This window comes from Sitophilus oryzae, unplaced genomic scaffold (genome assembly GCF_002938485.1).
Source record: "Sitophilus oryzae breed Bouriz unplaced genomic scaffold, Soryzae_2.0 scaffold_1429_pilon_pilon, whole genome shotgun sequence".
In the NCBI taxonomy this organism is placed as follows: Eukaryota; Metazoa; Arthropoda; class Insecta; order Coleoptera; family Curculionidae; genus Sitophilus; species Sitophilus oryzae.
The window spans coordinates 1,183,674-1,207,866 of NW_022146092.1; the positions used below are offsets into that span (position 1 = coordinate 1,183,674).

A 24,193-nucleotide genomic window follows, 5' to 3' on the forward strand; every position below is an offset into this window, starting at 1 on the left:
CTAAGATTAATGTTACTTGAGTTTAATTAATAATTATATTCTGAAAATACAATTCAATGTTTCTTCAAGTCAGTTCTTTAATTTAGTCTACAACTAACAAACAGAAATGAAGTAACTTAATAATGCATTAATATAAAAGTATAATAGAATCTCAAAACATTCCTTAAGTAAATATTCAATCTCCCCAAACCGTTCTGTTCTAATTAACTCCGTCTCTAATTAGAATATCATTATTATTATTATTTATATTTCCTTTAAAATTTAATAACTTCGCAGCACATTTTCCACCCTCGGCGCTTAAAGTCATTAAAAACTTTTTGATTAGGCAACACAACAATCTTCCAACTTCAGCATGAAACTTTGTCAAAATCGAAATAAATCTCATTACGCCATTATAAATTTACAATTTAAAGAGAAAAACGCAAATTAAAACAACAAATCTTTTAAAATTCAACAATGTTTCTCATTTAAAGATGTTTCTCGTTTAAAGTTGTTTTCCCGAACCGAGAAATACTTTAAAATCTCGTTGATTTTACGTTTTAAAACGTTGTTTTTATTTTTCGTTGTCTGTTTTCCTCTTTCCTTTGGTGATCATAATTGGTGAGAATGCGAGAGGAAAATTTAAAAGAGGGGGTGGCGTCACTGTCGGGTACGATAGACGAGAATTCGTCAAACCAACGTCAAACTAATATCAGTGACGTAGTAGCAAGGCGCAAAAAAATTAAAAAAAAAATTTTTTTATTTTAATCTGATTTTTTTATTTTAATCGATTTTCTATTTAAAACGGATTTCCAACTAATTAACGCTCATTTCCAGTTAAAGCCCTGTTTTTAAAGCGTTTTTCCACATCGGTCACTGACATATTTCATTCTGTAAACTTTACTAATGCCTACATTTTCGCTAGTCTTCCTCTAGGTCTCTTAATTCCTCGTGGGTACCATGCTGTAATTTTTGTTGTCCATCTGTTGTCCGTCCTTCTTGCCAGGTGTCCTGCCCATTGCCATTTGACGAATTTGATACTGTGAATCTATTACCTTTGTCTTGTCGCATCCACTCTATTCTTTTACGGTCTTTTTTTGTAGTCACTTGTTATCGAATGTAATACCACAATATGTTTCGGGATTACCAAATAATACTACATGACACGAAATGCATTGCCCCGTTACCCGTATTTAGTTCATTAATTTGTGGCTTGTAGGACTATTGGCAATTAGGACTATTGGCTTCAGGACTATTGGCAATTAGGACTATGTCATCATCATACAATTTATTTAAAGATTTTCTATGTAGAAGGTACCCCTAAGTAGTAAACATTTATTAAAAAAATGCAAGACTTGCAAGAGTCTTGTAGCACGTCTAAGACTGGACCCTGCAAGACCAAGACTTCTTATTAACTGCAAGACCAAGGGTGTCTTGGTCTTGCATTTGCTCATCATTACCTAATAGATAAATTGATGGGTTTAATTTAGTTATAAGTTTATTTTATTCTTATTAGAGCATTTAAAAAAAGCTTATTTTAAAAATACTTTTTTAATTAATAATTTTAATGTCAATTAGTCATGCTATCAACTGTCCAATCGAAAAAGATTTAGCGAGTTCTATAGATATATTTTGTTTTAGTGTTATGGTATCGTAGTGCCATGTTAATACTATGAAAACGTTTTCTACATGCTGTCAAAAACCATGTAAAGATTTCGTTCTGTAATTTATACCAGAACAAAATTTCTAATTTAATATTCGTATTTAGTTTCCGCGCCGCTGGCACAAAGTGGGGGAGGGGGAGTGAAAATACTCGGGCTAAAATAAAAGATCGATTTTAAAGGGAAACACCAAGAAAAATGGCTGTTGGAAAATTCCATTTACTCTGAACAAACATGTTGAGAATGAAATGTAAAGAATAAATGGGGCTAAAATGTTTTTGAAAGGTTTTCGCATTTGTATTTTTCTTTATTTGTGTCTATTATTTTAAAATTAAAATATTGAATTACTGTTCTTAATAAAAGCACATAAAATGTACCGTTTCAATAAAGTTACGAGAATTTATTTTTTGAAGAAAATCTTTTATTATTTTTCAGTTTCTTTAAAATCATTTATATGTTTTATTGGTTTAAATTATTTTACTTCTTAATAAATAATGATAAAACCTTCTAAATCTTTTTTAACTTTTTCGTTACTTTGTAACTCAATTTAATAGGTCAGTTAGAACACAGATGTTACCCTAATAAAGGGATAAAATTGAGCTGCATTCCACATTATTCGATATTTTATAACATTTTTAGTCTGTAGAAAACTGCCGTTTAAAGACATAGTTATAGACATAAACCATAAAACATAAAACTAGGTTTTATGTTTTATGGTTTAATTTTATCATATTTATTAAATTTTTGTTAATTTAATTATAAAATATCTATTATATTGGCAATGTAATAAGTAACAATAATATAAGACAGAATACAATAATAATATAGACAAGAAAAGTTAAATTGTCTTTCGTCATTTTTTTTTCTTGGAAAACTTTATAGGTTTACCGTAATGCTATTTCGTACACATACATACACATTCTAGCATTATTGAAAGCAGCTTTATCAGTAGCTTTGCTGTAACGCATTTCAACCCCGTCTATTTTGTACAATTTTCACCCCAGACCTGTTTTAAAATGTATCGAGGGGTACTTTATGTTGCTTTGGGGGAGCATAAAGGCATTTTCAAAAGATTTTCTATGTCAAAAAGCCGTAAGTGTTATAGAAATAAGGCATCAAAAAAGATATATATTGAACGGAGACGAGGGGAGTTTATTGAAAACGATGGGGGTAGTTTGTAGGGAGAATTTTTGATGAATTATTTAAAACACAGGAGGGTGTGTTTATTTTTGGTGGTTTATATATTTTATGCACTGTACACTATAAAACTGTTTAGTTGTATATAATTTACCATTTGTAGATGGTTAAAAGATATAATGACGTGTATTTTATAAATATCTATTGATATCTCTGATGGGCAATTTCGTATCTAGAATTGATCAAGATATCATAGATATTTCGCTTGATGCATAACCTTGTTTAATCTTTTATCAAGACTTTATAGTGAGTCGACATTTAGTTAACCATGGTACATTACATTGCATTTGCTCAATGTGCAATGATGTTTGTCCAATTAGGGAAGATTTCGATCGACGACATCCAAAAAATGACAGAGAATACAATTTATCTGTGATTTAAAATGGCAAACAACTGTCACTGTCTTATATTCTCTAGTTGAATAGACTATATTATAGTTCATATCAAATAAACTTTTAGTCACGTGATTAAGCTTTGCCCACTTTTACATATTTTCTTTTAACCAAAATATTTTCGGAAACAGAAATAAATTAATTATAAATATATAAACAGTTATTATTTACATCAGTAAAACTCACTTTCTTAACCACACTTAAAGGACATAAAGGGCCATTACTACCGCTTTCCCGTTCAAAATATTCTAATAAAGTTGCTATGAGTGTTTTTACGGATATTAGGCTATCTTGTACAATTCGCACTAAAAGAGGTTCTAAAAAAGAACAATGTCCGACTGTAAGGTCTGCTAGTAAAATTTTTAAAGCTTAAACTATCACAACACAATTCATTTAAACCAAAAACTCGTAATATAAAACTAAATAGGTGCCAAAACGAATGACAATGCCAGGAAATAAATAAATGCGTCAATTTGATTTTTTTTTTGAATCCACAGCCGGAAATTTACATTCCAGTTAGCCAGCCCGCGCCGAATACGTCCATGGTTGGTAACAATGAATTTAAAAATCGCGCCCCCGATTACGTAACTAAAAGTTTAATTGGTATGGAATATAACTAGTTTTCTCTTGCTTTGACATTTCGTATCTTGTATGAATAATACTGGGCCTGTAATAAAATATACCTATATAGGTAGGTGACAATATGTTCTGTAGCACCCAAGCAGCATTTGGACGTCGGGACAACGTCGTGTCACGCGACCAAACGTCGGGGCGCAACGTCGGCACAACCTCGTGCCAACCCTAGTCTGCACTAGTTTGGAGAATAATTTATAGGTCGAAACGACGTTGGATACCGACGTTGGCTAGCAGCCTAATTTAGTACAAACTGCAACGTTGTTTAAAATCCTAATTCACAGAAATACAAAACTATAATAATAGCGTCTAAGTCGCGTTTTATCCTAAATTGGGATAATTATAGTAAAAATATTATTTTTATGATTTAGTTAGAGACATATGCCAGATGGCAGTAAAGGAAAACAAAACAAAAGTATTTAAGTATGGAGGATGTTTGAAGATCATAATTATTGAAACACTTTAACCGACTCTGTAACTCGTTACCCAAGGCAAAAAAGTTAAACGCAAAACAACTTTATTGATAAATGTATTGTTTCTACTTTGAAAAATACTAATGGGCCTTAAAATTAAAAAAGTTTTAAACAATTTCTTGAATTTTTTTTACTAAAATGAGAATAATTTATTTGCAGTCGAAAAAATTGTTTCCGCGTGTTGTTTAGGCTCAAATATTTCAAGTTAATGTATTCAAAAAGCAGGAATTGCTATTTTAGGAACGAAACATTTTCTTATTCAACAACATGGCGGCTTTCACTTTGTTGTTTTGGAGATTAAGATGGAGTAGTTCGAGTAGTCGCATACTGGACTAATAAAGTCGCAGTTCAGCCTTAACAGGTATACTAGTCGTAAGATTGCCTAATTTAGTCATCCTAGAGTCTAGCTTGTGCCGCCCTCTATATTCTAAATAACCGAGGGAGAGGATATCGGTAATATGTCGATGTATACTTAAATTTAGTTTTATATGTACCTTTCTTATGTTCCATTTTAATTAAGTTTTTTTTTATAAAAACAAAAACAGCACTGAACTGTCTGACTGAACAGAACAATGAAGTGAAAATTTAAGATTTAAGGTTATGGTTCAATACAGTAGTAAAAAGGTAGTGGCTCGACGTCCTACCAACGTAAGAATAAGGAAATCTAAACTACGTTGGAATTAGTAAAACAGACGACGTTTGCATAACGTTGGAATAGGTCCTGAAAGTGACGTCGGAGAACTCTTTATTGCCCAACATTGTAACTACGTTGTCCGAATCACCTAAAGATCACTTAAGCAAAAAAGGTTACAAGACAACGTTTATTCGACGTCGCAGAAGCTTTTACTTTGTTGTAGTACTAGTTCAACGTCGGCACAACGTTACAACAACGTTTACATTTATTTTAATACCCAAGGTACGGAGCTAGCTATTTTTTGTAACTAATGCAACGTTGTGTTTAGTAAACATTTGGTCGCAAGTCGTGAAAATGCTACTTGGGCAGACACTGCATTACAATGCATATTTAAAATATTTTATTTTTGAGATAGATGATCAATCTTATAGTATTTAATCTATCTCAAGATCATTTAACAGACAGAAAAGTGTTCATCTAAATATATCTTTATTTCTAAAACTTTGTAAAATCTGTCCAATAAGTCAGGAAAAATTTCGACAGACGACACCCAAAAAATGACAGAAAATTTAATTTATCTGCGAATTAAAATGACAGACGACTGTCACTGTCTTGTATCCTCCCCTTGGACAGACCATTATTAAATCTAGGAAATGAATAAAAAATTAGTTACCGGCTAGACGAAATAATTTATCTTTGTTCCCATTCACTAGAAAAGAAAGGTTGGCAGATTTAGCAAACAAAGGAATTTGAAAATTTATTTTTTTATATACACATATCCAAACGTCGATATGATAATTGTATGATAAGATATTCCCGAAAATATTTACATAACGCATTCGGAAACGTCAATTTCGATCCCGAAACCGCCCAGTTATACACGGACTCTTAATATGGTCCACGGTATATTTTAGCATAAAAGCCAAAACTCATTGCATTAATATTTAACCGAAACTACTACTTTGTTAAAAAGATACACAGTAACATCTAAAAACTTTTAAATGTATTCAATGAATTATTTATATCGCCTTAAAAGAATCCATTATAAAATTCAGACTTGATCTGCATTTCACTCAATTTTTAAATTCAGTCTATATCCCCCGTTCTTTGCATAAAACTTTGGTCTTTGCAACTTTTTCTCGGCCCGTTAAAATTTCAGTTTTATTGTTACGCTTTAGTTTATCTCGCTCTGTTTATCGAGAATATATTTGATAATAAATTACGTTAGATGGAAGGAAAAGGAATTCGGTCGGATGTTATCTGGAGTAATATTCTCGAATTTATGTATACAAAATAAAAAGGCAAAGAGCATCGTTACTGAACTTTGTAAGAACTTTTATCTGTGCCATTTACGTTATTTTTTACGATCAAAAAAAAAGTAGAAAATTAAACAAAAATTATTAAAAGTTTTTCCAGTCGTAAAGCCCCGTTTAAACCTTAGATCATATATATCTACGTGGATAAATACGCCATCAGTTTAGCACTTTGAATAAGAAGACTAAGGAAGGAGCATAATGCTATCCATGTATTCATGCATGCTGGGCGGAAAAAGGACTCTAGGGTGGGGATACTTGACAGTTCTGTTTGACGATATTGTGGATTCTTATGGTGGATTCATTTGACACATTTGAATTTGATTTGAAATTTTGTAGATTTGTCAGTCTTTACGGGGGCTTATTTTATGTTATTTATTATTTATTCTACTACTGATAGTTGTATAAAGGTAGTAAATCTAGATGGAAATTGTGGCAGAACTTAAATTAACAGTGACACTATCGCGATTTATCGAAAAAGACTCTAAAATAGTTGGTTGTGTAGCGTGAGGTAGATCTCGGCAAAAATCGAGTGAAATAATGGAACACCTTTTCGCTAGTAAGTGACTATATAATATACATACGTGTTGTAGTAAACCGATCATTTATGAAATTCACTTAAATTAACTATTTATGTATTTTCTCTTGCATTTTTGCTTTTATTTACTACTTGTCAAAGATTAGATGTCAAAGAATTTGGATACGTCAATTTGACTTACCTGCTTCAGTAGCGTATCGGATGTTTGTGTTAATAAATAATTATTAAAACATCTATTTTTATTATAATAATATGTTTTTATAACAAGTTTAATAACTACAAACATTTATTCACAACGTAAAATAAAAAAAAATTATTGAGTCTACCCCACGTCTACTCTACATCATAGTTTTACATTTTTTAAATAAAATTAGAACGGCACTGATAAACCGGAATTTAAGTTGGCCATATTTGAGTCCTATCGCGGTGGATCTAAGATTTTTCATATGCTCCTTCCTTAGTCTTCTTATGTTTAGCATTAAAAAACATGTCTCCAACATCACGACATGTCATTTTCAAACCTTCTTTATTGCACTTATGAAACGTTCAATAAGTTTGTCTTTTCCAAGGACCTTACTTTGCGCATGCGCATTAAAAGTTCAGCGTATTTCCAAAATAATCACAATTTTATACGGTTTAGAAAGTACAAATTATACATTGTTTTGGAAACCAACTTTTCATTGTCATATTGTCATAATCTTGTCATAATTTTACATATATATATATGCATTTTACAAATTAAATTTTTAAAATTAATGTTCAAATTTGGCGCGTGGACGATAGGTCCGCGACAAGGATAGATAGAGTAGAAGCACCTCGTGTGCAACGAAAAAGAAGATAAATAGAAGTCGTTGATATCAGAGTTGATATGTTTGCGACAGTTTCCATAGTGATTTACTTATCCACGTAAGTATATAATATGATCTATGGTTTAAATATATAAAAAGAAAGCCAGCCAAACCAAACCAAACGAAGAAAAAAGAACATTTTCCGTACAAAACCGTTCTGTAGACGAAAGCAGTTCTGTAGGCTGTCTTAGCACCATCTAGACATGTCATTTTGCCAGGTTTAAGTGCTTTTGTTATATTGACATTTTTATACAGCTTTTAGTCTTAATAAAAAGTAAAATTGTATAATATTTTTTATAGTCCAGAATATTGAAACCATGCATTGGCGTAACAACAAGGGTGCCCGGGAGTGCCAGCCCCCCTCCCAGTTACTGTTGGGCACCCCCCAGAAAAATCTTGGATTTTATGACTCTTGGCTACGTATTAATTTTTATTTGCTTCTGATGTAGTAAAAATGACGTTTTCTAGCTTTGTTTAGTTATTATTATTTTGTTGTGTTCAAAAAATGTGTTAATTTTTATTTTTTTTAGAAAATTTGTAGGTATTTAAATAATCTCCGGGAACATGATTTTGGGATGGAACGGGTTTGATAACCAAGTCTATGAAATTTATTGATAGAGAAATTCATGTAAAGATTCATGAATTTCATGCTTTTCATTTAAAAAAAAACAAAAGCCATAGCCCCCCCCCGGCTCAACCCCAGGAAATTATTAATCACATTTTATTATAAAAAAACAACGTAAGTGGCTTTTTCCGCTTTTTTGGGGATGTTCGGAAAGTGTCGTAAACAAAAATTGAAGAGAATTTACAAATACTCGAATTGGTTTCTTTTTATCAAGAACCAAGAACTTTACGAAAAAAGCATCAGGATAATTTTTTAGCTGCTAAGAAAATTTTTGTAAATTGCATATTTGGACAGATATTTGTGAAAAACTGGCCATTGTGGCCTAATGGCCATTTCTTGTCCCAAAATGGCAAAAAAAATTTGGGGCCATTTTTTCGGCCAAAGCTGACCGAGTACAGTGTTACAATTTTTCGATAAAACCACTATCAAATCCCGAAACATATGTTGTTCCCCTTATTTAAATAGTGACAATACTGTGAGTTTGAGTCTCCTGTCCCTCAGTAGAGTATTTTAACTAATTATTATGTACTCACATTGGGTCGCTGAATGTTTAATAAGTGATTTTTGCTACTACATATTATAATTGTTGATCTAAAAACTTTGATGAAAAAAAAAATAAACAAAGTAAAGGTTTCTTTCTTATTTTATTAGCTCTTTTTTATTAAATTGTATGGTTGGGTGGAAACTTAATTTTACAGGTTATTTAGGAAATATATTTTCGTAAAGTAATTATATATTCAAGTTAATCATTAAAAAACTATTTGATAGCTATCGGCGTACAAAATTGATACGCTCTTTTAATTTTTAACTTTTTATTCGATTTAGTATTTTATACACCTGCTCTTTTAATATTTCCATCCTTTAAGCAGTAAATAAGCTATTCCGGACCTTTGGCGCAATAAAACAAAAAAAAATTACCTTCAACATACTATGTATGATAATATAAAAAGGAAACTACCCAAAATGATGGCAAAAAGGAATAAAATGGCACCTTAAATATCTCATAAAATGTCGATGTTTCCACTTTTAAATCAACATTTTTATTTCTCGCTTTTACGACATAACATAAATAAAGATAAACAGGGGGGCGGTATTTTTGCCATAATAAAACATTTTAAAATTGAGGAAAATGTTTTATGACTAGGTAGATCAGGTTATGGGCTTTTTCTTTACTTACTGTTTTATTTTGTGATCGTGACGTTATGGGATATAAAAATTGTTTTAGGGTATTTACTGAACACTGTTCTTTGTAAGTTAATAATAAGCTAATAAATACACTTCCATGTGTAACATTAAAATCTATGTTAAGAGTTGGATTATTTTTATTAAAGTGGTTCATGATCAAAAATTACCTTACAAAATTTTAAAATATTTTGCAATAATTAATAGTCCTAGTTTTAGAAGTCCTAAAATTGACGTTATATTTTTTGCTGTTGTTAAAGTTACACATTTTCCAATATAATTCCTATTATCACCCTTTCCGTAGCATTAAATAAATTTTGTGCTTCTTAAACATTTTAAAACAGCAAAAAATATGACGTTAATTAAAATTCTATCAATAAAAATCTATTCATAATCTATCAAGGAATGAAAACGGAATTATATTACCATAGAAACGCGTTTAGATTTTTAGGACTTGAAAAAAAATTGAACTATAATATGTATATTTTCAGGTTTTTTAGCCGACCATACCAATAGGTATGGTAGGCTATTAAGATCGGCAAAAAAAAGTTTTTTTAATTTCACTCAAAATGAGTTATTTGGGTCATAAATGACCTAAATACAAAATATTTTCATGGTGTCTGTCTGTCTGTCTGTCCGTCTGTAACACGATAACTCAAAAACCGCTGAACCGATTTTAACTAAATTTGGCACAAAAATACTGTGGCACCCGAGAATCTGGCCATTAGTTTTTGGTGGAGGTAGGGGGTTGGTAATGGGGTATGGGAGGGGGTTAAAAATTTAAAAAAATCGTAACTCCAAAATTACAGTAGCTAGCGAAACGCGGTTTTCAAATTAAGATTAGGAATAATATTTGCAACAAAATTTGTAATAACATCAAAATCAGTCAAAGTCGCAATTTTCGAGATATTAACATATTTTAGTATGGGCGGCTATACGTGCCTCCCGGCGCCAATTTTTTAATTCTGTCTAAAACGGTATGGAAACTTGGAAAAGTATAAAAGGAATTAATAATTTTAGAAGCAAAATTTTTTATGAAGTATGCATTTTTCTCAAAATGTCAATAATAAAAAAGTTTTTCCTCTTGTTAAAACAATCCGTGGACATACTGTATAATTGAAGACCGATTTAACTATATTATCGAGAAGTTTGACACTCCCATGTATGAGATATAGGGATAAGATTAGATCCTGTAGGATAATGCTTGAACGACCAAACTTTTAAACAAATCCAAAACAAAACTTTAAGGTAGATAAATCATCTTTCTGCCCAGGAGTATAGATATACACAGCCCCATACTATGCGCTGATTCGTCCATTCGATGCGTCCATGCACGTATAGTGACCATCATGTGCTTCGTCGATGTGATTCGTTACTTCGTGTGCAAATTCGCCCATTGTCTATACAACCCTTCACAAGTCCTTCCTCCATCAACCAATTCATGTTTTATCTGCTAAAGATAAAAAAATAAGATAATAGCTCAGACCGAAGATACTCAAGATGATTACACGGTATGAAGCATGAGCCTCCAGATTACTTACCTTATAAAAATCCCCTATAAATATCTTCTCCTCCATCAAAAAAACAATGCCCTCTTTGGATAAATATCATGTTACTCGTGGTTTTGTCAGATCAGAGTTCAACAGGCTTATATCGGAATATTCCCTATATGAAATAATCTGTACAGATGCTTTAGTCAAAACATTGTTCATGGTACCTACAAAAGAGAATATAAACTTCATAATTTCAGTAACATTCTTCATGCATAACTACTGGCTATAAGAGAAGGTCTAATATATTACTTTTTTTAGACCTCGCTGCGCTTGGCTTTTTGCTCAAACTATCTGTCAGCCCCTTCATGTATAGAGAAACTGTATCCAACTGTGTGCTCTAGAGTCCATAAATAAAGATGTAGCGAGTAGTTAGATGGTGCGAATAGTTTCGATTGGCTCTTCTATTTCTTTTTTCTAGGTTCTTAGTCATGCCATCATGCCGGTATTGCTCCAAATGAACTAGCGAACCTAAGCGTGCCTGAAGCACACCTTAATGACATTCCTAGAAATTAGATATATTTATATTATAAAATTGTTATATCGCAGTAAATTTTTTTAGATACAAAAATATATCTCTTATATAATCTAATTAATTCGTATAATCATAAGGTTTTTTTGCATATGTCTACCTACTACAATATTACACACAACAATTCTTAATATTATGACACTTTCATAAAAATATTTTATCCTATCAATAAATTATGGTGTTCCCTTCGCGGCTTGTCATTTATAAAAAATGCACATCCAGAGGGTAGTTTTGCCATAATCCCATCCAAATACTGTAATAAATTCCTTGAGCAAATTTTCTTCACATCGAATGTTAACTTTATGGAGCCATATAATGTCTCTTTCTTTTTGCTTTTGAAGATAAACGGGGAGCAACGTCGCTCCGACATTTTAATAGACTATTTTTATTACCGAGGGTGGAAAAATCAATGTCTATTTCGTATTCTTTTGTTGTTCGCCTCGTTACTTTAGTTGGATTCATTTTTTTTTATGAGTTGTTATTTTAATGAGTCACTTTTAAGTAATATCAATATTTTTATTATATTTGAGAACTTGGTCTTGCTTTTTGTGTTGGTGTTGCCCAAAAATCGTACTTTAGTAAATAATCTTAATTTATAATATCCCATTTGTAAATTAACAAATTTACTTTGGTTAATTTATTAGTATCTTCTGAAATTTGTTTAAGGAATGTAAATCGGATTATTAAAAATTAAGAGTCCATTTCATTAGCCCGAAAAAGTAGCAAAATAAGCGTTCGGTATTTAACATTTTGGCTAGGTATTTTTTACACAAATGAAAAAGGAAATTAAAGATAAAGGATTATACCACAAAATATCTAGCTACGCATAGCTAGATATTCTGTGATTATACTGTATCCGTATTGTAGCACATTTTTAGACAACTTCTTTATTTTTAATGTTTTTTGATGGTCAAACATCAACAAAATATTCCTTATGTTTGGACCGAGGTTTGGACTAATTTTTATTGAAAATAAAGACATAATTTAAAATTCCGTTACAATACGGAAATAGATTGAAGTTTTGTGATTACAGTGATATATAATTTACATGGTTTTGTAACAAATTGCTCGCTATTTTATGGCAAATGCTGAAGCTCTGAAAACCTTAATCAAGCCTTAATCAAAGCACGTGTGTATGGAATTTTGGGTGTGGCTTAACACGACAGGATCTGGCTAAGCCTTAGACAGATTTCTGAAATATAATATATATTTCCATCAGCCACACACCCGCTTTACCCGACCCCTGAGAGCGACCCGAACAATACAGCGTAATAGACTCTTAATTAACAGTAATAATATAATAATTATTTCATTGAATCATTTTGACTAAACGTATGAAATTCAAATTTAATATACTGTATTGTTCAAATATTAGTCTTCCCACATAGACAAATGTTTTTACCTTACAATATAAATTGTGATATTGAAGATTCCAATTATAAAAGATCTAGGTAGCCTTGCTAGGTAGGTACTTCTTTGCAATACCTGAAGGTTGTAAAATTCACCCCTCGCTGTATTTATCTTTTCAATTCTGAAGAGACCTGTTCCCAACCTTTTTCCCTTCGACCAGATGCTGGTTTTGAAAACCCTAGTCATTCTCTGTAAAGACAGACAGATGGCCCTTTCTTTAGAAAAGTAATTTTTAACATAACCTTTTTTAATACGTTCTAAGTTGAATATAGATTTTTAAATATATTCTTATTTGTTGCAGACCAGTTTCGGCATACGCCCTATTCTTTCGGGATACCCAGGCAGCTATTAAGGGTCAAAATCCTAACGCCAGTTTCGGAGAAGTGTCGAAGATCGTGGCTTCCATGTGGGATGCGCTAGATTCCGAGCACAAGAACGTCTACAAGAAGAAAACTGAGGCCGCTAAAAAGGAGTATCTGAAAGCTTTGGCAGCTTACCGAGCAAGTTTGGTGTCTAAGGGTGCAGGAGAACCTGAAGGAGGTCCCATGTACGGAAACTACGGAAATTACAATCCCGGGCCACCCGGCGGATCGCCCTATGGAGGATATCAACCTCAGGTATGTTAATATAACCTAAAATTATAAAAATATTGATAGACTCAGTTAGAGTGTTAATACTAATAGAGAAAGAATACAATTTTAGAGAAAAACTACTATACTCATATATTCTCGTTATAGTTATAATTTGTCCATAGAAAGAATATGTAATCTGTTTGCTGCAAATTAGTCAAAGTTGGCGACATAATAATAGTTAAACTTAAAAATGATTTAAATAGTTACCCTTACCTATAAAAAAGTATCAGTTTTCGATTTTTAGAGTTAAATATGCTTTCTTAATACTAATTTAATAAGTTAAATGTAAAAAATAACTGAAAATAACCAAAGTTCAGAAGTTGGACAATGGTTGGACAATCTTTGCAGCAAACTTTTGATGCGACAGTGACAGTTTTAATTTTAACTCAAAAATGCATTGTTTTCTCTCAGGGTTATTAAATTTAATTTAAATTAATAAAAAGTTGATTTCCTCCTACCATTTTTGGACGCTATTTATTAAAATCATGTATTCTCATCCAGACCAACTATGCTATTTTACTGTATATGTCATATCTAAAGAGATTTTTTGATCTGCTTTTTAGGGAACTATCCCATCACCACCTATTACATCCGGAGCCCCCACACCACCATCCCAGTCTCCCATAAACAAGAAACCACCATCAATGATGGGAGGCATGGGCGGTGGTTCGCCTGCCCAGCAGCATCCTGGCATGATGCCATCTCCTATGGGCGGACACATCTCGATTCAGCAGCACATGCAGCAACAACAGCAACAGCATAGTAGTTATCTACAACAGGTTCCACAACAGCAGCATATACCGGTCTCCCCGCATCCTCAGCAGGTACCAATGTCACCACATAATCCGCATATGACACAACAATCGCAACAGAACCAACCGCAACAACACATGAGCCCCCCTCCTATGGTACCGAGTTCTCCCCCCGTCTCACAAGTAGGTATAGTTTTTATTTTATGCTTTTTTATGTGTGTGTACCTGAGACAATGTAAAGGACAGATGTTCATTCGGATTTAATAAGATACATACTAATAAGGTAAGTATTAAATTAGAATATTTATTTTATAAAATCCGATATAAACCTCACCTTTTAAGTCATGCCCATGTAGCCACATGGGCATCATAGCCTATAAATCTCTCTAATATCAAAACATTTTTCTATGATATACAGGGTGGTCCGAACTGTATTCCGGAAACTTCGGCAGCATATTCTGCACATAAAAATAAGTAAAAAAGTTCGTATAAATGTATTTCCTAAAATGCTTAGTTTCGGAGATACATGGTGTAGAAGTTTCAATTATTATTTCGATTTTTTCCAAATAGTTTCTGAAGTAACGTCAATATTTGGATGAAAATTGGTTTCTGGGAGTTTTTTGACATGAGAAATTTGATTTTGATGTCAATATGACTTCTATTTGTAGAGGGCACCACCTACATATTTTTTAACTGGTTTGAAGAGTAATAACTTTTCGTCCGTGTCTGTATAAAACTAGTGAGTAAAAAATATACATTTGCGACGTTTTTTACATAAAAAAGGTTTCTTGGTAAAAATCGATACGAATAGTGATTGTTGAGATATTTGGAATCGAAATTATCAATACCTGTCATCAATGACATAAATTAAACATGTTGAGTATACAGTTATTAGACTGAAATCATAAATTTTAAATGTTTTTGGGTCAAAAGTTCAACAGAAACTGTTTTGTCGTCATTTGTTCGAAGAAAAATTTATAATTAGTTAAAAAAAAGTTCCCAAATTTATAATTTTAGTCAAATAACTATCTACTCAATCACCAGGTTTATTTTGAGTCAATAATGACGTGTATTGCCTATTCCCATTGTAAATATCTTGAGAACCGTTGCTCGTAGCGATTTTTACCAAGACATATTTTTATACGTAAAAAATCACGGAAAGTAGTTTTATACAGGTACGGACGAAAAATTATTACCCTTCAAAACAGTTAAAACACATGTAGGTGGCGCCCCCTGCAAATAGGAGTCATATTGACATCAAAATCAAATTTCTCGTGCCAGAAACTCCCAGACACCAATTTTCATCCAAATATTGATGCTACTTCAGAAATTATTTGGAAAAAATCGAAATAAAAATAAAATTTCTACACCCTGTATCTCGGAAATTATGCATTTTAGGACATACATTTATATGAACTTTTTTATTTATTTTCATGTGCAGAATATGTTGTCGAAATTTCTGGAATACAGTTTGGACCACCCTGTATATAATTATGAGAATTTTTTCCTTCTATTAGTTGGAGAATAATATTTTATATTTGCATGCTGTTGAGTGGATGCAATAAATAAATGTTGATATTTAAACGTGCCAATATTGTATGTAGCCTTTTAATTCCTATAGTTGTGTTTTATTTTATTATAGGCTGGCCCCCCTTCCGGTCAGCAGTCCCAGCCTCAACAACAAACCATGACTTCCGCACCTATGAGATCCCAACAGAATTCATGCATACGCCATGGGTGCCCTAACCCAGCCATTACCAATCCCGAATGGGAAGATGAATATTGCAGCAATGAATGTGTTGTCAGCCACTGCCGGTAACTAATCATAATTACTTTATATATGTTTTTATAGTTTACTTACCCTAAATTCAATTCAATCTTAAACTAACTTTACTTAAACAATACAGAGTGTCCCAGAAATAAGTGCAAGTATTTTAACTGGTAATATAGTTCAACCCCAGAAACACGCCTATGAGGCTATGAATTTCGCGAAAAATTTTTTTGGATTTTTTTTTGTTTTTAAAAAACATAATTTCTCGATAATATGGCAAAATAGGTATTAGATTAAATTTACAAGAAAGAAAATCCAGAAAAGACCCAGTGGTTCCCAAAATTTTAGGAAAAAATCATTTTTTTTGGAAATTATTTGGACTTATTTGAAAAACGATAAAGAGAAAATCTGTTTCTTTTATCGAGATCTACCACTCCTTAAAATACTTGCACTTATTTCTGGGACACCCTGTGTAAACCTCACCTAATTTTAACTTAAACTCACTTTAAATTTTGGTGTTACAACAGCAAAATAAAACACTAATTCAGCACAAAACACCAAAACACTTGTTAGCATCATCAGCAGGTGATTAAAACTAAACTAATTTTTTTCAACATAGTTTTAATAATTTACGCGCGTCCAGTGCTTAAAAAGTAAAGTATTTTGGTGTTTTGTGGTGAATTAATGTTGTATCTTGCTGATAAAGTTGAATTCTAATGTCAATTAATTTGATTTATTTTTTTAAATGTCAATTGAATTGTTAGTGACCACTGAATAAAAAAAAATATAACCAAGCTAGGGAAGATTTCGACAGATAATACAATTTGCTTGTGTCATTTGATTAAAATAACAGACAACACTGTCTCTGTCATGTATCCTCTCCTTGGAAGTTTTTTCACTTATAGCAATTAAGATAAGCAGGTGTGTGTGTTTTTTTTTTAATCGATGGTTGTTGAATAATTCTATTTGCTGAATATCGATTTGTTGAATACAAAAATACTATGGATATGACAAACCTACAAATAATTATTCTACCTAAATTGACGACTTGATATGCAACATTCATACCTACATCAAATGTTAATCTCTATGTTGTCTTAGTGAATCCTTATGTTGTCTTAGTGAACCCTTTTAAAAATAATCCAACAAATAATTTTGTAGGTAAACTTGGTGCCGAATCAAAATGTTTATATAAAAAACGCACCTTAATTTTTAAAAAAGAAATCGCTCCTTTCTCCTTTCATTTACACCTTGTATATTATTATTGATTATATATTATTGATATTAAAAATACCTCCAAAATTACATTCTAGTATATGACTTTGTTTTACTGAAGTTAATGAAGTTAATCACAGGATTTTTATTTTATTTTATTTTATTCCTTTACAATTGCATATTTGTTATAGTAAGTCTTTTTTGTTACAGGGATGTTTTCTCAAATTGGGTGGCAGGAAACAAAAGCCAGCAGCAAAATTTTTCAACGGTAAAATAAAGGAAAGACTTAATTAGGGGACAGATGCAAACGCGATTGGTTAAAAATTATGATAGCAATACACACATACCCGATTTAAAAAACAGAATTCTAATTAGAGCTAGCGAGTTTGTATGAAAATTTTATTAAGAGAACAATGTGTCGATAATGTTAAAACATGGATAAGTGAGAGGCTAGGCTAAGTAAATTGTAAATAAATTGATAATCACATTATAGCTGGACGAGTGAGATTGTATTGGCAAGCAATAGGAGCAATATGATATCGTCACCTGTAGGTTACTCAAAGAGGAAAGATGCTATTGTAATCATAGTATTATATATTACATATAACTTTACCTGTACTATATAAGTAATTATTGCCGTTGCAAGTCAGACCAAAATTCCAGCGACTAGACTAATCAAGTTTGGTCCGCCTTGTGAAATCAAAATAAAAATCACTTGTTACGTGCTATGTAAACTGCATGCTATTCTCTTGGAAACTGTAGTTAGACGTGTCCAAAAGTACATATAATTCATAACACTACTTAGTTGCGTAGTTAGGTCTTTTATCGTAAATTCCCGTAATTATGACCTGTTTGGGCGAGCGACGCGAGTTACTGTTCGGATTGCGGTTAAGTTGGGATTTTGGTGTACCGTTACGAATTTATGTGACAACAAAACCTCCAAGTGCAATTTTATGTTCTTTGATTAAATTGTAACTTATATCATTTCGTTAATTTCACATCAGAAACTAATTTGAAGCATGTAAATCAAAAAATATATACCAGTATTGCACAGAAAATGAGATTGTTTTGTTATTTTTTTGACAGTCTTTTAAAGATCTTCCAGGATAAATAATGAAAGTTAAGATATTGCACATATTTATTATATTGAACAATATGATAATAATTTATTATAACTTAACATATTATTGTAATGGAAACAACAAAAAATGATAAAAATAAATCAAACAATTTGCAAAACAATCTCATTTAAAGTAGACTTCATAATCCAATTTTGTCCGACAAAAATAATACATTTGGAAAAATCAAGAAGGGTTTTAGAAATGTTAATATCTAAATATTGATAAGAACACTAATATCCGTGAATTGTATAAAGTATAAATAATCGCTGTAAATAAAGGTAGTTGTATTTTAATTTTGTAAGCATATGAAGCTGGACGCCAGCGAATATAAGATCTTTTGCAAAATATCTTTGTTTTATTTAAAAAATAACTTTTTGCGAGAGATAAGTCGGGCAAAATATACGAAAAACGTTTAAATATTTGAATTGTGAATTGTGCAAAAGATCGAATGAAATATTTTTAAATGTCTGTTTCCGTTTTGTTGTACATAGATTCCAAAAACTTAGCGAGTAGTACAATTATTTTTATATCATTGACCAATCAAAGTTACGCTTTCTTTGTCGATGTATATAAATTTTGTCGTTGTTAATTTTATTGTTATCGATGTGACGCGGAAGTTCTTACGCGATCATCCTGCTCTAGTATTAAATCCGCAGGGAAGGATGTACCTATATTATTTTTTATATAATTTGTTTGATAATTATAATCACAGTATACAGATTAGTCTCGTGACAGATTAACCTCGGAACAGTATTTCAGATGAAAATTGATCAAATTATTCAGTGATGGAGCAGGGATAATTTTTTTTTCTGTTTTTATATTAATTTTTTTTAGTACGTCCCTGACTTCTTTCTGAAATTACTGCTGAGTAGTGCTGGGCGATGTCTACTGTAATAATGTGATAAGTATACTGTGTTAAAACCTAATTTGATAGCAGCTTAAATAAAGACTGTATGATAATTTAAGAATACTTATCAAATTTTCAGTATTAAACTTGATGGTGTGATTGAGCCTCTCAAGTAATTGAAACTTTTTTAACTGATATAAAAATAGTGATTCAGCTAAGTAATGACGGCAATAAAACGGAATCTCTTCCATTATCTTTTTTGAAGAGGATCGATATAGCAGTTTCACGCTATCAAATAAGGTTTTATATTACTCCTTTCTCTTACAGAAGTTGTCGCAAATCCAGTCATTTAATTTGTCTAGATTTTACATGAATTAAGTGAAGAAAAGTTTGTTCGAATCAAAAACCAATCTTAAGTGGCTCTATAATTTAAAAAGTATCCTTAGGATAGTAGGATTTATTGACATCCTTTTATATTTTTTGTTGATTACCACCTAGACTGGTTTAACAAGTCTCCGAAAAGACTCCTATTGTGAATTTTTTATATTTTTTAGTATTTTGTTTTATTTTAAGATGTTTATAATTTAGTTAGGTATTTGTTGTATCTTAGTTTAATTGGTGCAAACTTCAAGGGGTTAGCCGAATTAAAATAGAAACGAAGACACTGATAACAGATATAATAATAAAGAATAAGCGATCAGTTTCCGACGTTTATAATACTTTTATTTTAATGCGGTTAATGCCAAAGACTTTGTAAATGTTGAAAAGAGATCACTGAAATGAACCGAAAAAGTATCCAGTAGTTGTATAATATTAAAGCCGATATGCGCTTTAAAAATTATTTAAGTACCTATAATTTACGTTTCACTATTACATTGTAAATAACATAATATTTTATCTTGACAGGCACACACTATACTATGTAATCAATAATTAATATTTAAAATAAATAGATTCTACTCCATCGTTTGTTTTATTTCATTTTTTACAGTCCGTTGTATAAAATATTTTTAAAAACCTACATGCTAGCTATAGTTAATTAATATTCGTACTTTTAATATTTACAAAGTACATAGTAAAAGTGACATTTTTATGGGTATATTTATTATAATTTTATTTGTTTTCCTTAATATAATTAATATTTTTTTGTACAGGGTGGGTCAAATTCGACGCTTTTAAATGGAAACACCCTTTTCTATAGGAGATAGACGAAAACTAATATCGGTGTGTGGAGCTCAATTTTCATCAAAAACATGATGGTGAAAACCGCACATCAATATCTGTTACCGTTTCGGAGTTACGGGGTGTTTTTCAAAAATGTGCATTTTTAACAAATCGCTGTAACTTTCTTGCTATGAAAAATTTTGTGTTTCTATGAAAACATTTCCAAAGCACCTTTTTACGTAGAATTTAATGGTTTAAGTATAATTTTTTTTTTAAATTAATAATTTAAGAGTTATCAACAGAAAAAATGATTTTTTATTTGGGACACCCTCTATATTTTCAATTAACTGAAAAGAATTTAAAATTACCTTTCCAAAAATATAGCACACTTGATATTTTGTTATAATCCCCTTCGAAATACAGAATTTTTAAAAGTTCGCCACTTTTAACTAGTAGGCTTTGGACCCCTTATTGATGATATGCCCTTAATAGAACTCGAAAACATACTTTTCCAGCAAAACGACGCAGTGCCTTTGAACGCTGATGTTATCAGCAAATTTTTGCAGCCAATTTCAAGAATATTTGGGTAGCTAACCAAGATCCCAGCCGTTGGCCGTCGAGGCCGCCTGACTTAGTGCCCATGGATCTAATCCTATGGATATATTTGCGGAAGAATAAAGGTTCATTATTCTTCCGTATAATCTAGACCAGAATTAAATATACTTAGCAGTTATAAGAGGGTATCTTTCACCACCACTGAGTTTGTGAATTCCACGAGAAATGTTCAAAAACTGCCCCGTCTGTCCATAACAGAAGACGGTCGATATGTCGAACGCCTGTAGCAAAATCTCATGTCTTGGTTTGCTATTTATTTTTATTGTTATTAGATATAGTTTAAATGTGTTGATGTTGGTTAAATATATTTTAAATTGTTATAAAATTCTGCATCTCTCATAGCAAATATTATTTTCGTTTTAATTAATGCTCACAGCTAGAAATTTTTTGCATTACAGCCGGTGCCGTTCAAAACCTACTTATTTAAAGCGGGCGAATTTTTATACACTCTATATCTCCAAGAGGAATCGAGCAAAATATCAAGTGTGTTATGTTTTTGGTAAGGTAATTTTAAATTCTTTTCAATAAATTAAAAATATACAGGGTGTCCCATATAAAAAATCAAATTTTCTGTTGATAATTCTTAAATTATTAATTTAAAAAAAAAATATACTTAAACCATTAAATTCTACGTAAAAAGATGCTTTGGAAATGTTTTCATAAAAATACAAAATTTTTCATAGCAAAAAAGTTACAGCGATTTGTTAAAAATGCATATTTTTGAAAAACACCCCGTAACTCCGAAACGGTAACAGATATCGATATGCGGTTTTCACCATCATGTTTTTGACAAAAATTGAGCTCCAGACACCGATATTAGTTTTTGTCTATCTCCTATAGAAAAGGGTGTTTCCATTTAAAAGCGTCGAATTTGACCCACCCTGTACAGAGTATACCAAAAATTTCGCAATAAATGATTTTTTTTTATTATTGAGCTGAATTTTACACTATTGCCATTAGCTTTGGTATTAAAATATGTGTAATAGTACCAAATTTCAAGACAAACGGTTTACCAATATTCTTAAAAATAAACTAAATAAGTTATTTTTATTTACCCTTTCGAGAGTTGTAACTTCTTTGGGAAGAATTTTTAGGCATATGTTCATAGGAACTTTTTGCATTACGTTTACCTGTAGAATCGCCCACCGAAGTTAGATACATTATTTTTTGACACCATAGCAAGTTTGATAAATAAATACGAATTTTAATTTTTGTTTTTCGTCAAATTTTAGAAAAATCATTTTTTTTTGCTTAATATACATACAACAAAGTAAATCAACATAAATAATCTCTAATATAGTATTTTTTCTTAACTGTTCCGTAGATTATTAAAAAAAATATTAGGTAATTGGGAAAACTGGAAATCGTCAGGGGCCACTTCTTTTCAATATATTTATTAACGACCTTGTTTCAATGCCCTACTGTCATAGACTTGCATATGCTGATGATCTTAAATTATTTAACCGTATAGATACTGTCAGAGATTGTGTGTCTCTCCAGGACAGCGTTGACTTGCTTAGTGAGTGGTGTTTGACCGACAGATTGAATCTTAACATCTCTAAATGTAATGTTGTTTCTTACTCTCGAACTAAAAGCCCAGTTAAATTCAATTACACTATAAACGAAGCAACATTGAACAGACTCTCGGTTATAAAGGATCTAGGAGTTATTTTCGACGAAAGATTCTCCTTTATTCCTCACATCGATCAAATGGTGGTTCACGCCTCTAGAACACTCGGCTTTGTATTACGTAACAGTAAGCATTTTTCCAATTTATCAACCATCAAAATACTGTATTTCTCTTATGTGAGGTCGAAGCTTGATTATGGCTCAATTATCTGGTCCCCTATTTATAATTGTCATGTGCAATCTGTTGAGTCGGTTCAACGGCGATTTCTAAAATACGCTATGTTTAGAGAAGACGGAATCTATCCTCATCGGGGTATAGATCATGCGCATATATTGGATAGATTTGGTGAATTGGCGTTAAGTACACGTCGTGACCTGCAGTCGATGTCTTTTCTGTACAAGCTTGCAAATTTTAAAATTGATTCTCCATCTCTGCTCGAGCAACTGCCATTTCTTGTACTTCGTTTAGGGGCCAGAAGACAACCTGCTTTTTTCCTTGCTTTTACGAGATCTAACATATTGCTGCAGAGTCCGATTTACAGAATGTGTCAGAATCTTAATCGAATTTCCACTGCAGTAGATGTATTTCATGACATTCTCCCCACTATTCTCAAAACATGCCGTGATATTACTGGCCATCCCGTTTAGTCTGTATTAGTCTTTGAATAAGAAGACTAAGGAAGGAGCATATCAAAAATCTTAGGTACACCGCGATGGGCCTCAAATATGGCCGACTTAAATTCCGGTTTATCAGTGTCGTTCTAATTTTATTTAAAAAATGTAAAACTATGATGTAGGGTAGACGTGGGGTAGACTCAATAATTTGTTGTTTTATGTTACGTTGTGAATAAATGTTGGTAGTTATTAAAATTGTTATAAAAATATATAATTCTAATAAAAATAAATAAGTTATAATAAGTATTTATTAACACAAACATCCGATACGCTACTGAAGCAGGTAAGTCAAATTAACGTATCTAAATTCTTTGACATCTAATCTTTAACAAGTAATAAATAAAAGCTAAAATGCAAGAAAAATATATAATTTAGTTAATTTAAGTGAATTTCATAAATGATCGGTTTACTACACGTATGTATATTATATAGTCACTTACTAGCGAAAAGTTGTTCCATTATTTCACTCAATTTTTGTCGAGATCTACCGCACGCTACACAACCAACTATTTTAGAATCTTTTTCGATAAATCGCGATAGTGTCACTGTTAATTTAAATTCTGCCACAATTTCCATCTAGATTTACTACATTTATACAACTATCAGTAGTAGAATAAATAATAAATAACTTAAAATAAGCTCCGTAAAGACTGACAAATCCAGAAAATTTCAAATCAAATTCAAATGTGTCAAATGAATCGTCAAACAGAACTGTCAAGGATCCCCACCCTAGAGTGCTTTTATGGCGCTTTTTCCGCCCACCATGCATGAATACATGGATAGCATTATGCTCCTTCCTTAGTCT

The 24,193-nt window shown here is 31.6% G+C and overlaps 1 protein-coding gene across 7 annotated transcripts in view; it reads left to right on the forward strand.

The window, feature by feature from the left end:
- LOC115876227 (TOX high mobility group box family member 3-like) overlaps positions 1-20,269 on the forward strand; it is a 348,643-nt gene extending 328,374 nt beyond the window's left edge. For 6 of the 7 annotated variants that reach the window (XM_030891931.1, XM_030891926.1, XM_030891927.1 and 3 more), the window contains 4 exons: positions 13,269-13,584; positions 14,163-14,534; positions 15,994-16,166; positions 17,548-20,269. In XM_030891931.1, coding sequence (XP_030747791.1) covers positions 13,269-13,584; positions 14,163-14,534; positions 15,994-16,166; positions 17,548-17,614 — 928 coding nt within the window. In that variant the 3' untranslated portion in view covers positions 17,615-20,269. Of the gene's footprint in view, positions 1-13,268; positions 13,585-14,162; positions 14,535-15,972; positions 16,167-17,547 lie in introns of those variants that run through there. The other variant, XM_030891932.1, reaches the window with a different exon arrangement.
- Positions 20,270-24,193: the final 3,924 nt, after the last annotated feature.